Source organism: Wolffia australiana, chromosome 3 (assembly GCF_029677425.1).
Source record: "Wolffia australiana isolate 7733 chromosome 3, ASM2967742v1".
NCBI classification, from domain to species: domain Eukaryota; kingdom Viridiplantae; phylum Streptophyta; class Magnoliopsida; order Alismatales; family Araceae; genus Wolffia; species Wolffia australiana.
In genome coordinates, this window is record NC_135837.1 from 8153852 (window position 1) to 8170060 (window position 16209).

Below are 16209 nucleotides of genomic sequence, written 5' to 3' on the forward strand. Positions count from 1 at the left end.
CACGCCTCTCTCTCCCTCTCTCTCTCTCTAGCACGCCTCTCTCTCCCTCTCTCTCTCTCTAGAATGCCTCTCTCTCTCTTTAAGTTAAACCCTTGGCAGGTAGACATATCACGGTGCTGACGTGGAATCCAGCGAAGTGGCCAGGTGGGTTCTGCCAGGTAAAAATCTGGCCGGAGATCCACCTGGCAGCCACAATGGACTCCACGTCCTCACCGGGATATATCCCAGACGACTTAGTGAGTTTGGGATATCCCGTGCCAAAAAAAAAGCTAAGGTTAACTCGTAGAATTTGGACATGGTTTGGGATGTACCATGCTATTAACCCTTTATTTTTCATTTATTTATTATTCAAAAGTGTTCTGGTTGTCTTTATAATTACTACTATCGTTATTCAAAGACCCGATGCTATTGAGTTATAAACAAGAGTTAGTTAAAATAGTCTCATTACGATGCAGCATTTGTTAAAATTATTTATTAATTAAACTGTTATTGTTGTGGTTTTAATTATTATTGTTATTATTATTATTGTTGTTAATTTTTTGGGAAAAAATGAAGATTGCCTGAAAATAGTTATGAACCAGATATTATTTAGATATAAACAAGCATTACAAGGACCAGACTGATTCTGACTCCGTTTGCGAGCTAGGGGCACTCAAAGAACAGATGAAAGCAGTCTTATTTTTATCGTATGAAATGTTGTTTATTTATAATTTAGCTGAATAATATTATTATTTTGTAATTAATACCATTTTTACTAATTCCCTCCTTATTTTGGTTGTTACTGTTTATTTGCGTTGTGATGTTATTTAGCATGGAAACACAACTATATGGGCCAGATATTATCTAGGGAAATATTTGGTGGGATTTTACACTGCACTGATGGCCGTAAATGAAATGATGATGAGCTACTATGAAGATGGAGATGATGGTGATGATGATTAAGTTGGTGGCTACAAGAATGATGACTATGACGATGGTAAGCCGACATGGTAACAACCACGATGACACCTATATTGACTATATAATATGTGATGGAATAATGATAAGAATAATCATGGACAGTGCTTATTACGACGACACATGCGGTGTTTATCATGGCGATGATGAGAAGACAATCATAACAGAAACAATGATAAGCTGTTAAGGAGAGAATGCCAACAAAGTCCCAAGATAGAACAATAGCAGCAATAATGTATCAGATAACGATGATGATTATACAAAATGGTTCAACCCGTCACGAAATTGAAGCTCCTCTTATCAAACTGAAGTCTTATCCACTTTACTCAATTTGGGCATATGATAAATTCTTCAATAGAACCAACCAGCATGATAAACAAGTAGGGAGAAATTAACCAGGCAGTTAAAGAAATAAAAATATAGAACAAGCAAAGTACTGCTATTCTAAGATAATAGACAAGGTGATGTATACATGTAAGTTACATCATATATGTAGTACTATTTATATAGTTCAGGGACACGGACAGGACGATTTTTTCGTCCCGGGACGAAAAAATTGTCCCGTCAGAGGATCCGGACGAATTTCGGGACAAAAATTCGTCCCGGGGACCCCCGGACGGGATAGTTTTCATCTAGTGGAACAAAAAACCGTCCGTCCAGAGATCTCGGACGATGGACGGACGAATGTGGACAAAAAACCACCGGATTCACATCCGACGGTTGAGATCTCGCCACGGGGCCTCGCTATGACAATTTGCATCAAGGTCCCTGTATTTTTTCACGAGTGCAAACTGACGCCACTCAGAATTAATTGTACATATGTCCATTTGCATTCTCTCTCCTCCATATCTCCCTTAAAAAACTTAGAAAAATCGATATTAATATATTAAAAATATAAAATGGGTTCCGGGACGAATTACGGGACGAAAATTTGTCCCGGGAGGACTTGACGGGACAAAAAACCATCCCGGTATGATTGAACGGGACGGTTTTTTTATCGTTGGACGAAAAATCGTCCCGTCCTTCGTCCCTGAACTTACTCTGGACGTCGGACGGGACGAAATTCGTCCCGTTCCGTCCATCGTCCATGTCCGGGACGATCCGGAACTATAACTATTTGGTTATGGCTATGAATACACAGTGAAAAAGAATAATGGCAGGCAGCCTGCAATGCTAATGAAGCATGTACTCACTAGCAGATCAACCCTCCCCCCTATTTTTTTTATGTTAAGTACAGGGAGAAAGGAGACAAGGACTAGGCATTCAGAGGACTAACCATTATATACATGGGACAAGGCCCAATGGGCCTCAGATGACGCGCGTGTTGTAGGACCTGCAATTGCCGCACTTGTGGTAGAGCCAGTGGAACCCGGCTTCGCCCTTCTTGTCACAGTCATTGCAAAGAATGTCCTGCGGGAGACGAGAATTATTTTTTTTTTCAAGGGTCCGAATGATATTGCACTTATGGACCGCTTTGAGGGGTATGTTTGCAATTTATACGTACTTGGGTGCGGTTCCTGTACTCCTCTGGAAGCTCCTCTGCGGCTAGCAATGCGTCGAGCATCCCAAAATAGACCTGTGAACAAGCAAATAGCTTGTCACCGTATCGAATTTTTATGAATCATAAATTAGATCACAAACCATAAACCCCAAACCCCAAGCAGGACCGTAGTTTCTCATGGAAGCCTCAACATCAACTTTAATCCTAAACCCTATACTCCGAAATCTCCTGGGTCATAGGAGATTTCGCATGGATCACAGCAAAACTAAAATCCTAAAGCAGAAGTGCCTAAGAAACGGGGAATTAAACCCTAAACTCTGGTAAGATCTCGTTTGGACCATACATAAGTTATTAATCCTAAACCCTGTCTTTTAAGCCGAAACACTTGTGGATCGTGACATAAACGACAAAACCTAAACTCTAATCCCCGGACCCAATGAAGATTTCTCCAAGATCACTGAATAAACTACACCCCAAAACTTGAATTCGGAGCAACATCCCTCAAAGATCATTGCATGAAAGACAAACCCAAAACCATAAACAAAGTGCTAGAGGGATTTACCGCCATGTCTCCAAGAGATTTGCTGCATATGGGGCAGGTGTAGTGGCTACAGGTATATGCCTGGAAAAAGGAAGGAAAATATCAATTAGAACTATATCCATGCCTGAAAATTAAGCAAAAAAATGTAATTTTTAAGCATAAATAAATTATGCACAAATTCAAGGGAAGAGTGGGACCTGGAAGCAGGCCGAATGCATAAAATGTCCGCAGGGGAGGGCCCTGACAGCAGCACTGGAAGTGAACAGAAAGTCACAGCAGATGGGGCAGTTGGTTTCTAAGCTCTTCTCTCTGCACTTGTGCTCTACGAGCTTCATTCCCAAGCAGCAATTACACTTCATGCAGTGGAAAAAGTCAACGCCAAGACCCTTTCCCACCCGGCAGAGGTTGCAGAAAGGGCAGTGGTACACCGTCCTGAGGCAAAACCATAACACATGGGACATTTTTAATATGCTTATATTTTGGTAGAACTATCTTTTCAGCCAAATTAAAAATGAATAATTCCACGAGGGATAAGACCTTCAGTTCAACTGTCGGGAATGTGATAGAGACCATGTGAGGGAAGAGAAAGAACAATAGAAAGAAAACAAAAACATGATGATCATTCAAAACTCGTCATCATCATCATCTGTGATAGGAACCCAGGTCTAGGCTCCTACTGGAAGGAGGGTAGACAGGCGAGGCGAGGTAGAAGTTCCCGGGGGTAGAGAGGAGAAGCGGGAAGGATCGGAGAGGAGGCCGAGCAGAGGGGGTAGGGATCGGCCGAGGACGAGCCGCCTGAAGACGTGGTGAGGAAGAGAATCACGAGGGACGGGGATCGCAGAGGGAGAGAAGGAGACCAGACCTAGACGAGGAGAGGGGGGACAATAACACTTCTTCTTTCTTCTTGGCTGCCCTCCTAAAGGCAGGGCATCCCTATTTAAAGGAAATACAGTAATAGCCAAATGACTAAAATGCCCCTGTGGGCTAACATGATGAAACTACCCCTAGATAGGTTGAGGATCCTCTCTTGGATCATATCAATCTGCAACTTGAGTGATGAATGACGACTTCATCAACACCATCATGGTTGCAGATAAATGACAATGACAATGACAATTTATTCATCATCTCTCGTTATATGAGAGAGATTGACAAAGGAGTGCGTCAATAGGCAATGATATGGGGAAATCGTCATCGTCAACCTGCCTGCAGACCATTTGATGAAGATGATGACTTCGTCAACGTCATTTTCATTCCAATGAAGATGAATGTAAGGGAGGTCATCGTCCTCTTATAATCATTGTTAATGATGGCAAACACTACTACATGCCCAGATCAGTGCCCCTGCCCCATTTGGTAGGACCTCCCTTGCCAAATCAACCAAATTGAACATTTTGGCTTCCCTCCTTACGGGAGGACTATAGGTATCAAAAAGGAAACATCGTAAAGGAAAATGAGATAAAAACCTCTGAACGGTCTGAGGATTCTATCGGGAGGGTTTCCAAATAGAGGGAAAAAAAATCAGTACCTTTCATCATCGAAGAATTTGCATATATTGCAAAAGTACTTGGCCATGGAAAACTCCTCACAAGAGGGCGTACTACAGGTTGGGCCCACAGGCTGAACCTTCAAACAGCGCATGCACATCATTTCTGTCGTCGCCTTCCTACATATGTAAGACGGACAACGCATCACGTAATCTTTTGTTTTGAGCAAAAACAAAAGATAGATAAGAGAGGGGGGAACAGAGAAATTTAATACCTGTCCATGGAATGATCGCTGACTTTATCATGGCAGAAACGACAAGAAAATAGCTTGTTGCAACAAGCGGCAACAAGTTTACAGTTCCGCTTGTAGTGTTCACAGCCAAAAACTTTCTTCTCTGGGTCTCGATAGGATGGGGAGCATCCAGGCAACGTCCCACCATCCCCACCTTCACACGATTTAGCCTGAGGCTGCTTCTGCTGGGTTGCTATCCATCGGCTAGAATCATAAATAGAAAATTCTATTAATGGCCGTAACAATTGATTGCAATAAATTGGATGACAATGAGAGATCTCATGTCCCCATGAGGAAATGAGAGATAAAATTAATGGGTTAAAAGATCGAACACAACTAGGATGTTTTTACAAAATGAGGGTAGATAGAGCAGAAGACAGAAGAGAGAAAGGGAACGAGGAAGATGGCGCCTAAAGTCGCCACCCTGGGAAACGGAACAATTTGGAAAACAGACTTAATTAGATAAGATTTTCATTTAGCTTATTTAGGTACACGAAACCCTAGGACAATCAGTGTCAACCTATGGTGACTAATAGTGGTTAGTTAACGACCCCATATGTAACCCCAGTGTGGATCATTATATAAGGCCTCACGGGGTTTTCTCCTTAATTTCTAAGAGAGACTGAATAATTGGTCCACTAGACCTATGAATAATTGGTCCACTAGACCGATTGTTGGGGGTGACGCCGATGACAACATTGACAATTACAAAACAGTCCTAATTGTTCTAAAAAAAATGATAAATGATGTTCTGTCAGAAACCCAAGCCATAAGATGATAAATGATGCAATTGGGAGAGACAGAAGGGACTTCAGAACTGACCTTGTCATAAGGTTTTGAATGAGGTATGCTTTCCTTCGTGGGTCAAGTGTTGGATCTTGAGAGACTCTGCGTACCTCCGACTCAAGTTCACTCTGGTTCATCCGAAAAATATCCTTCCAGCCAGGCTTGAACATCTGATATGTTTGGTCCAGACTCTCTGGGATATCAGCACCTGAGTAAGAGCCCAGTAAAAAGTTTTTTAAAAATTGACTTGGGATTTCAAATCATTTATGAATGAGATATATACACATTTCTGTTGAAAGTAAGGTCTTTCATGCAGTTTCCCATCGTTAATAAATGAAACTCTAGAGTGTAATAAACCTCTAGAGAAATTAAGTCTTATTTTGTAGTTTTCGTTAATTGTCTTCCCTCAATTTCAAAGTAAGACACAAAAGAGGAGAGTGCAATTCAATAAATATTAAAAATCAAAAAAGTTGCAAAGAGAAAAAACCTGCAGAAGCTATGCTACCATCTGCCGAAGATTGTGAAGGGGAGTCAGGATTTTTCTTCCACCACTCATTGAGCCATTCATTGAACATAGTATTTTTTGTTGCATGCCGCCACGTGTCCATCATTCTATTTTGTTCCTCTTGAGTTAGGGCCGACGTCACCCACGGCAACATCGATTGGAGCACTTCTGCACCTGTCGTCCCAATTATACGACCCACAATCTTGTCTTGCTCCTCCACAGAAAAATGTTCATCAAACAATGGCCAAAGCTCAAGCTCTTCCCTAAAGACATGATGATCCAGAGTAACCCTAATAGACTTGCACATGCTCTGAAGCTTCATTGCCAGTTCAACATATTTCTGCACCCACTCAAGAGGACGATCGGTTGATCCATCAGCATTTAAATTCTCATGAACTTGGGTGAATTCCAAAAGCACAGCCGATATGTCATCGAATAACTTCTCTTCCTGCTTATGGTCAAGAGTGTAGGAATGGCTCACATTATGAAGAGCCTCCTTGGATTCCAAGGCAGGAAAAACAATAGCATCTTCGGCATTACTATGCGCCCTATACAGACCACGAAGTAGACGAAATCGCCCGCTGAATTGCCGCAGAAATGTATCATCACAGCCCATGAGCTTCCCTGATTCAACATCCAAGTACTCAACGTCCTTGCGAATTGCCACATGAAACTTGAAGATGTTATCTATCGGCCCAGGAATCTGTCCCGTATTAGTGGACACAAAATCTGTCTCCAAGAATAAGCTGGAGTTGAATGAAGGAATAGAAGAGTTGTAAGAGAATGACCGTAAAGATTTTCTACTAGAAAGAGCCTTCAATGCAGGATTGGCATCATTGTTGACCCCAAGTTCTGGAACGCAGCAAGGGTGTTTCTTGTTTGCAGAATGCTCGGCTACAGAGAGCCCATTTGATTCTGAATCCAGTAGATTACTCCGCTTATTGGGTCTCTCCTCTTTGTCCTCGGGCACGAGAGATGGGTTGATGCCAGCCTCAGAACTCATAAGACAAGGGCATGCGCAGAATCTCTCTACATAGTCCTCTTCAATATCATTTCCGCCTTCCGAGGGTAAGGAACGGAGTCTTCCAGATTCACAAAAATCTTGTGATCTTCCTTTGCAAGCCCAACCAGATAAAAGTGTGACAAGAGGTTTGTCATGTTCCCCAGCTGCAGAACATTCAGTTCATGAGATTACAATTCGTAACATCGCAGAGAAAAGGCTTCCATGCAGGTTAAATTAAAAAAAAAACCAGAGAACGCAGATTTGAAACGCATGAAAAACACAAACCTCCCATTCTCATATTTCGAAGAATTGATTTGGCATCCTTTATGCTCAATGATGCAACCAGCCATGGCAGGACACGTTCCAATAGTTTCAATGGCATCACACATATGCTCTTGTATAGGAGCTCTTGTTGTTTCTTGGGAGTGAAGTGCAGTCTGGCGAGAGGGATCACCTAAAAATAAAAAAGAAAAACAATAGAACAAAGCTGATTTTTTTTATTTTTTGCAGAAAGAAGGTCAATCTTTGGAAGGCTTACATCAGTTTCCTCACTGGAGAAGTGCTTTTGTATGGTGTCAATGATTTGGTCAGCATGTAAACAGAGTTTTGAATGAAATTCTGCAGAAGAGGAGTTTGCACTATCATTCTGAATTTTCTCGATAATAGATCGAAATTTGGTGAATTGTTTTTCCTCCTCAGCGTGCTCATGAACAAATGAAACCTCACTATCCACTGCTGGGAAGATAACCTGGTCCTCAGCGATGCTGTATGGGATGGAAAAAGTGAGAAAAATGCAATGAAAATATATGATCTGTAACTGGATGAATTCTTAGAACTACTCAAAAAATTCTCATGACCACTTTAAAGGAAATCAAAACAGAAAATAAGCACTCTTAGTGATAGATATGATCGACAGATAGGTACATAGATAGAGAGACAGAAAGATATATATTAAGGAAAATAAAACAGAGACTACGCACTCTACGTGATAGATATGATCGATAGATTTTTATTTGATGAACAGATACAATCGATAGGTAGGTATATAGACAGAAAGATACATATATTGATCCATAGATATATAAATATATAGATAAACAGCTAGATAGATATATATATAGATGGATGAATGGATAATGATTCAATTTTTAAAGAAAGCACCAGTGGAACGCATTAAAAGAGTGATGGAGGAGATTTTCTCAAAAAGGACACGGACAAGATCAATGATAAATTGATACTTCATTGAAACAGAATTTTCTTACCTATGGAAAATGCATACATCAGCAATAAAGTGAAGTCTTGCATTGAAGGCCGAAAGATCATACAAATCTTGGGAATGCTCAATCTTTCTTGCTTCCTTGGCAATATCATCCAGCTCCCTTCTGATTGCATGATGCCAATACAGTATGTCATTTATCGGATGTGTCCTACTGGTTTCCAAACTGCATTCTGGACACAAATGTTTCCTCTTTCCACTCCGTTTACAGGCACATGATTGCTCAATTTCATCCCTCTTCCCTCGCCATGCAGAATCATCACGGCCAGATGCGCCTGGCAGATGTTTTCCTTCCATCCACGTAAAAATTACCTTCATGTTTCATAATTTTCATCAATGGCATGTTGGTAAAAACTATAGAAGAAAAAAGCAAAATATGATCAATCAATACAAATAGTAACACCCAGGAGACTTGAGCCACACCTGTTGAAGCAGTTTCTCCCCAGGAACTATCTTCTGCAGGCATTTCTTCATATCCTCACGTTCGACAGCAGTTATAGATGATGAAAGCCATGGAAGAAATTCGGCCACCATGTTCACGGGGATGCTGCATAAGAACTGCCAGACCAACGCAGCCTGCTCCTCAAATGAGAACTTCTCAACAAGGAGAGGAAAAACCTGTAAAATCAGAGAGACAATTAAACTTTTAAACAACTAATAGAATTTCCAGAATCTCTTGAACCCTTGGCCTTGTTGATTGCAGATACCAAAGTCAAAGCACGGTTGTGGAATTGGGTAATGCAATCATTATTTTATTCAGGTTTAGATTATATAATGAGAATATCCACATTGGGAAACATATACAACGCCTGATTACGGGTGATAAATTAGAGAGATGGAAAGACAGAGAGAGAAATAGAAAGATGGAAAGACAAGATATAGAAACAGGGATTAGAAAGAGATGATACAGTAGGGTTACCCCAGAAGCGTTTACCTGTTCGCCTAGATCTAGGAATCATCTGAGAGATGAAATATTAAGGCCTAAACTACTATGGCGCCCATTTCCTGCTGTCAGGTTTTGGCAGCAGCATTTGTTAGGTGATGACTCCGTACCTCAGTTATGAGAGGGAGAAATAGGAAACAAGAACCTCACAAAGTATCAAAGGTCCTTCACTCCAGAGTCTAGTGCTCTCGCCAACCTTCTAATGGTTCTTCCCTGGATAAATCCAAGAACTTTTACCAATGAAACCACCCATTTAAGTGGAGGGTGCAAAAACCATACGAGCCTATTACATGTGCCAGTAAGTCAACCATAGTACACTCGGGTTTCATAAGCTATGTGAGTTCTCCTACAGTATACATATCAGAAAAATAAAAAACAGCATGACCTGATTTAACCCTTAAGCTGGGTTCTCCATGTACCTCCCCCCAACTTTCTTCGTATACTTTGGCAGAAAGGAAAAAGCATAACTTTTGGGGAATTCAACTCAAGCGCTACCATTGGTGGGTGCTACATCAGGGGAGGCTTTCTGGGATTCCATCCATAGAGGCGACTCTAGGAGGACGGATTATGGCTTCTACAGACGGTCTTCCTCGAAATGAAGAGCTGTTTAGTTTTTACAGACGGTCGACTCTACGGGCTTATACCATTGGTGGGCCGAGCAATGGCAACGCAATGGGCATTATGGCTTCATCGAAATGAAGAGCTGTTCAGGGGGAGGAAGGCTTCTACAGAAGGTCTTGCTCAAGAGGTCGAGGGTTTCATGGCTCATGGTTTCCTTGACCTGCATGTATGGAGAGGAGGGGATGACCATGTACAGGCTGAGTTTCAGGGGTCTACACGTGAATGTCGGGTGTTTACTTTTTTGTCGAGTGATCGCCCTCTTATTCATATTTCAAAAAAATAGTAATAACTTTTGGGGAATTGTCCTTTTCGTGCAGTAGTCTGGAATAAGCTATTGCCCTTTTGCTCTTCTTTGCCTTTTTTTCATGGAGAATGCAGCTGAATCGATTTTGGAATACCCGAGAATAAGACTTTTTCGTTCACTCTAGAGATTCAGTGAACAATTAAGTAAAACAATACTCAATCATCAACAAGCGACGAGAATCAATACGTAATAAAGATAAGGTGAAAGGAAGAGATTGAAAGAAGCGAAGATGGAAAGATTGAGGAACACAATGGAGCTCTAAGTAAACTCCCCCCACCTTTCTGACCGCGTCCAGTCTTCAGCCATTCTCGGCGGCCTCCTTGGGAATTCCCATAACAGACTTCTTGAATGGCTCAGATCTACTGCCTTGGCCTTCATTCATAGCGCTGTCAGACACGTGCCCCACTGCTAGTATGTGTGAGGTGCCTCTTTCGATCTTCTTCACCTCTTTCTCCAATAAGGTCCTTGGAAGGACCTCATCAAAGACTCAACCCGCTCACATCTTTGATGACAATATAGAAGGCCCCACCCAGATCAAGTACATCCTCTCAATAAAAAATTGGACTGCTAAGTATTCAGTGCTCAGTCATATCAGAGATATATACATTCAGTCTCCAATGTATAGATTCAGCGCAGGGGTTTTTCATGGGAAGAGATATCTCTAATGCTTGTTCCTTGATGTTCTCTAGATGTAAGGGATACCGCACTTGTCTAGTCCACTGAGACTCAGTGATCCAAATAGGTAAATTTCCTCTCAACTTACAAAGATTCACCAGAAATGGGATTTGCTTTGGTGACGATCTTACTGAGAAATTGGATGCCCTACAACATTTCCATATGTTTCTCCAAGACCACGTACCATTGCCCCTTTTTTGGTTTAACTGACGAGAAAACTGACAACTATTAAATGAGATCACCTGTTTAAAATACAGGTTACATAACATAATAGGCTAAGTATGTGCGTCATAAAATGGATCAAAGAAAATCAGGGCTACACTCAATCCACATGACTTCATTTTTTTTTTTTAAGAAATCCACATGACTTCATTCAAGCCACACGTAAGAACTAATCCAGTGATGTAAAGCGAATTTTAGTAGCATCGATGCTACTAGACCTCTTTGCAAATTTCTCAGGTTTGTAGATCAACAGAGACAAATTCACTTTTGTGGGGTTTGGCCTTACACAGGAGGAGGAATCTCAATGCAGAGGCCGCTCAGGATGGGGAAGGACCCTCGTGTTGCTCTGGACATTATGGCTGCACCGTAATGAGGTGGTATTTAAGGGAAGGACCATGATACTGGACTACAGGATGTGGAGCATTGCATATACTATTGGGTTAGAAGGAAGTGGAGGAGGAAAAAGAGGCCAGGCTGGTCGGCCATGTATTTTTCACGATCATATATATTATTAATAATTTTGGGTTGATCACGGATTTGGGGTGATCTTCCCTCTTTTATTTCAAGAAAAAAAAGAGCTCCTTAATGAAAAGTTCCAAAAAAACAATTACAGTGTACATTTGCATACTACTGAGAGAAACTTAGAGATGAATCCAACCCATAGGAGGTATGAATAAAATCGAAAAGTGTGGTTTTCTGATTATTTTGAGTTGAACCACAGGACAGCTGTAAACAAAAATCTTCATCCTCCAGATATTAATAAAAAATCTGAATCCAGAAGTGTTCTTCATTCAATTCCTTTGGCAAATGCATACTAGACCTTGTGTTTCGGATTCTCAGTATACTCATGATAAATACTCAGGGGCGAGAGGAATAGGGATTGCTGTTTGCTGTGCTCTGGGCAATTTGGCTGCACTGCAACTAGGTCATTTTCAAAGGACAAGAGGCATCATCGGGTAGTGTAATATACAATGTGGAGAGCTTAGTCTCTGTTTGGTTTGGAGGGAGGTGAACAGAGAGTGTAGGGACCCCTTGAGTCAAGGGTGTATTTATTAAAAGTTATTGGGTCGATATTACGCTAAACGGCAGTCAGCGGTCCAGCATCATGTCGAGGACCTTCTATCAGCCCAAGGAGACCCAGACCCCACGACTTGGCCACCGTATAAATAAACAAAAGTGAAATCATCCCATGGCATGAAATCATCGTGAGTTTCGCCTCCCTCATCATCTTAGTTCTCCCCTCCTTTTCCCACTCTCTTGACTTCTTCCTTGTTTTGTCTCCTCCCCCTATGTTTCAATTCTCCCATCAATCAGTGGACAACTAGCACAAGGAGGGTTACCAAGGCAATGCTCTCTCTCTCCCCCATATGTTGCAATTCACCCATCGATCAGTGGATAACTTGCACAAGGAAGGCAACCAAGGCGACTTGACCGTCCCCCACTTTTTTCAAAAAAAAAAATTCAGGTTACTATAGATCCCCCAGAGCACGACCATCTATATTGAAATAAGAAAATCATTGTATGTGAGGAGTAATCCTTCACATATTCTACCATATTCTTGTTCTTCTTATATTTAATTAGCAAACGATCAATTACGCATTTGAATTCGAGGAAAAGGCTTCCATGTTATTTTTATCAGATCACTTGAAGGAAAAAATTGGACTATCGATTTTCTTCAAATATTCTAGCTTCTTCCAGGTGGCTGGCAGGAATAAAATAGGGATATCATGACATTGATCATAAAAATAATTTCCAAAAGCATAAACTATGAAATATGATTCTCAAATCTATGCATAAACAAACTTATATTTGAAAAGAGAAAAAATATGCATGAGGGAAATTACGATTTTCAAGAACTAATAACCTGTTCTTCTTCCTTCTCCATGTGCTGACTTAATGATGTATGTATGGCACCAGTGCAGGACGCAAGCTCTCTTCGGAAATTATCGCCATCTTCCACATTTGAATTGAGCAACTCAAATAACTGCTCAAAAAGATCACTCTCGCCTTTGTGCTCCATCGAATATGCTCTGGCAACATTCTTGACACGTATGTCAAGGGCCGGGAAGATGACCTACAATGTCAGATAAAATTTCAAGGGTGAAAAGCTTTCCATGAAATAACTAAAAATATATTGAAGGCGTAGCATCGACCAAGTGCAACGTTACTAAAACGATGCATGAAAAGTAAATAGAAGACATGTATTCCGGTTAAACCGTGGGTAGTCTGGAAAACAAAACACTCATCGCTAAGGGAATACTAATGATCATTATATTTTTGAGAGAGAAAATAGGAAGAAGCATTTAACTCATCTGATTGATCAAATTCCATTACGATTTAATGTCTGAATACGCCTTGATTTTTTAGAGTATATGCATCAATTCTGAAGAAAGGAAACACTCCGCTTGTATCTAAAAATTAACATGAATAACGGGCAGGATCCAGATCTTGAACTGGCCAACATTCCTGGCGCCACTTAATTTCATTATGTTCTAGCACGGATTCTCCAGTTCAGGTTAACAGCAAATAAAAAATTATGCAACTGATTTTAACGAATTTATGCATATGTTCTTGATCCAGATGAAGGATTGGCTTAATAAAGAATCACAAAAGATGAGTCCTTTAAGCCGCTAACAATGTTACCAAATAGCACACAGAGTATAAAGCAGATAGGGTTCGGGACGTCCTGACGATGCTGATGTCATTGGAGTTGACGTTGGTTATGCTTCAACAATAAAATAGTATATCATAAAAAAAAATATCCCTCTATCTAAGATGTTGGCGTAGATTGCGAACAAGAAACTGAGAAAAAATTAGAACTCCACGCAACAGAGGTTCTTGATAATTAGCAGCACCAAGAAGACGCCGGAATTCAGAATTCATATGGTAAAAATAGCTTCTCCGCAAGTTCATTCGAAACATCTCGCCATTAAAGCAATATTCACCTCATATATTTAGCCTTCTCATCCTAAAATGAGAACAGAATTTTCGACAAGAAATCAAACAGACAAAGACATGCATAACAGAGGCTCTTGATAAGTTAGCGGCAGCAAGAACAAGCAGAAATTACGGCTAAAAATGGAAGAAAACAAAACCTAGCTTCACCGCAAGGCTATAGAAACCATCCGACAGATAAAGCAGTATTTCCAAAACAAAGAAACACAACCAAAACTAACGAAAATTACTCCACAAACTCGCAAGAGCTCGAAATCCGAAGATTAATCTTCACAGGCAGTTTTTCAAAGAAAAAAAATCCTCACAGGCAAGAATTAAGTTTAAAAATGGAAGAAAAAAAAACCTAGCTTCTCCACAAGGATATATAAAAACCATCCTTACAATAAAACAGTATTTCCGAAACAAAGAAACACAACCAAAACTAACGAAAATTACTCCACAAATTAGCACAAGCTCGAAATCCGAAGATTAATCCTAACAAGCAGGAATTAAGTTTAAAAATGGAAGGAAAAAAAACCTAGCTTCTTCATAATAAAACAGTATCTCCGAAACAAAGAAACGCCACCAAAACTAACGAAAATTACTCCACAAACTCGCAAGAGCTCGAAATCCGAAGATTAAGCCTAACAACCAGGAATTAAGTTTAAAAATGGAAGAAAACAATCTCAACAAGACTATATAGAAACAACCCGAACAATAAAACAGTATCTCCGAAAAAAGGAAACGCCACCAAAACTGACGAAAATACTCCACAAACTCGCAAAAGCTCAAAATCCGGAGATTAATCCAAAAAAGCAGGAATTAAGTTAAAAAATGGAAGAAAACAATCTCCACAAGGCTACATAGAAACAATCCTTACAATAAAACAGTATCTCCGAAAAAAGGAAACGCCACCAAAACTGACGAAAATACTCCACAAACTCGCAAAAGCTCAAAATCCGGAGATTAATCCAAAAAAGCAGGAATTAAGTTAAAAAATGGAAGAAAACAATCTCCACAAGGCTAAATAGAATGAATCCGACAGAGAAAACAGTATTTCCGAAACAAAGAAACACAACCAAAACTAACGAAAATACTCAAAACAAACTCGCAAGAGCTCGAAATCCGAAGATTAATCTTAACAAGCGCGACAGCCACAGCAACCCTACCTCGTCCTCCGCATTGCAGTGGTGCTTGTACATGTCGAGGAGGAATCGGCATCGCTCGGCGACGGGCCGCACGTCGCCGGCGCGGTCCGTCGACGCCAGCGCGACGGCCGCGCGGTGGAGCCGCTCGAGCTCGCTCCGGATCGTCTTCTGGAAGAAGAGAAATATCAAGATCGGCGATTCCACCGCCGACCTCGCCAAGCACTCAGTCCCCTCCGCCGCCGCCCCCGCCGCCGCCGCCACCGCCGCCGCCGCCGCCACCGCCGCCGCCGCCGCCGCCGGCATCAGCGCCGCCATCTCCTTCTCTCTCTCCCTCTCCCTCTCCTCGCCAATCCACCCAATCCTCTCCTTCTTCTTCCTCTTCTTCTTGCTCTCGCTCTCTCTCTCTCTCTCTCTCTCTAAGGATTTTACCTTCTCGCTCTTCTTTCTCTCTCTAGAGACTCCTCTTTCCCTCAATCTCACCCCGCGTTGACCAACCAATCCTCCTCCAGCCTTTACGTGGACGGATGGGACCCGCCCACGTCACCGCCCCGTGAGAACATTTCACGGGTATTTTATTTTTTGACGTTTTTCCAGGGAAATTTTCTTTGTGGTATGAGAGTATATACTGGGGTACGTGGGCGGATGATGGACCACCACGTCGTCGCCTTATATTTCAGCCTCGGTGAAATATAGTTCTAGAGAGAAAATTTCAGGGCTGTTTTATTTGGTATTGTTTTTGGCTTTTAAATAACTAGATGTTTAATGTTTTTCCGGGGAAATTTACTGTCTCAGTTTTCCTTTTTTCGCTTTTTATTTTGTTCTTTTTTTTGGAGATACGTGGATGACGGTGGACTGCCACGTCCTTTTTTTCCTGAATTAAATTTATCAAAATGAAAATATCAAATATAGTTCTATAGAGAAAATTTCAGAATTGTGTTTATTGTTTTTGGCTTTTAAATTACTAATCTGATGTTTTTCTGGCGAAGTTTGAGTTATCAGTTTTCTTTTTTTGCC

The 16209-nt window shown here is 41.1% G+C and overlaps 1 protein-coding gene across 2 annotated transcripts; it reads right to left on the reverse strand.

The window, feature by feature from the left end:
• Positions 1-1169: 1169 nt before the first annotated feature.
• Positions 1170-15656, reverse strand: BTS (zinc finger protein-like protein). 2 transcript variants are annotated; one of them, XM_078572395.1, is made up of 15 exons: positions 15217-15656; positions 12978-13187; positions 8772-8966; positions 8335-8660; positions 7611-7836; positions 7358-7526; positions 6052-7236; positions 5601-5772; positions 4761-4982; positions 4528-4665; positions 3197-3431; positions 3021-3080; positions 2462-2533; positions 2234-2367; positions 1170-1306 (listed from the first exon to the last, which is right to left on the reverse strand). In XM_078572395.1, exons 1-14 carry the CDS (start codon positions 15508-15510, stop codon positions 2266-2268), a joined length of 3606 nt encoding a protein of 1201 aa, XP_078428521.1. In that variant the 5' UTR covers positions 15511-15656; the 3' UTR covers positions 1170-1306; positions 2234-2265. The 2 variants fall into 2 exon arrangements, with proteins under 2 accessions (XP_078428521.1, XP_078428520.1); XM_078572394.1 differs by lacking the exon at positions 1170-1306 and having other exon boundaries at positions 2099-2367.
• Between the last annotated feature and the right edge of the window lie 553 nt (positions 15657-16209).

Coding starts and splice junctions, on each gene's coding strand:
- BTS (XM_078572395.1), bottom strand. CDS start 15,510: ATGGCGGCGCTGATGCCGGCGGCGGCGGCGGCGGCGGTGGCGGCGGCG. Junction 8,661..8,771: donor GGGAGAAACTGCTTCAACAG/GTGTGGCTCAAG, acceptor TGAAACATGAAG/GTAATTTTTACGTGGATGGA. Junction 3,081..3,196: donor TGCATTCGGCCTGCTTCCAG/GTCCCACTCTTC, acceptor TCCTTTTTCCAG/GCATATACCTGTAGCCACTA.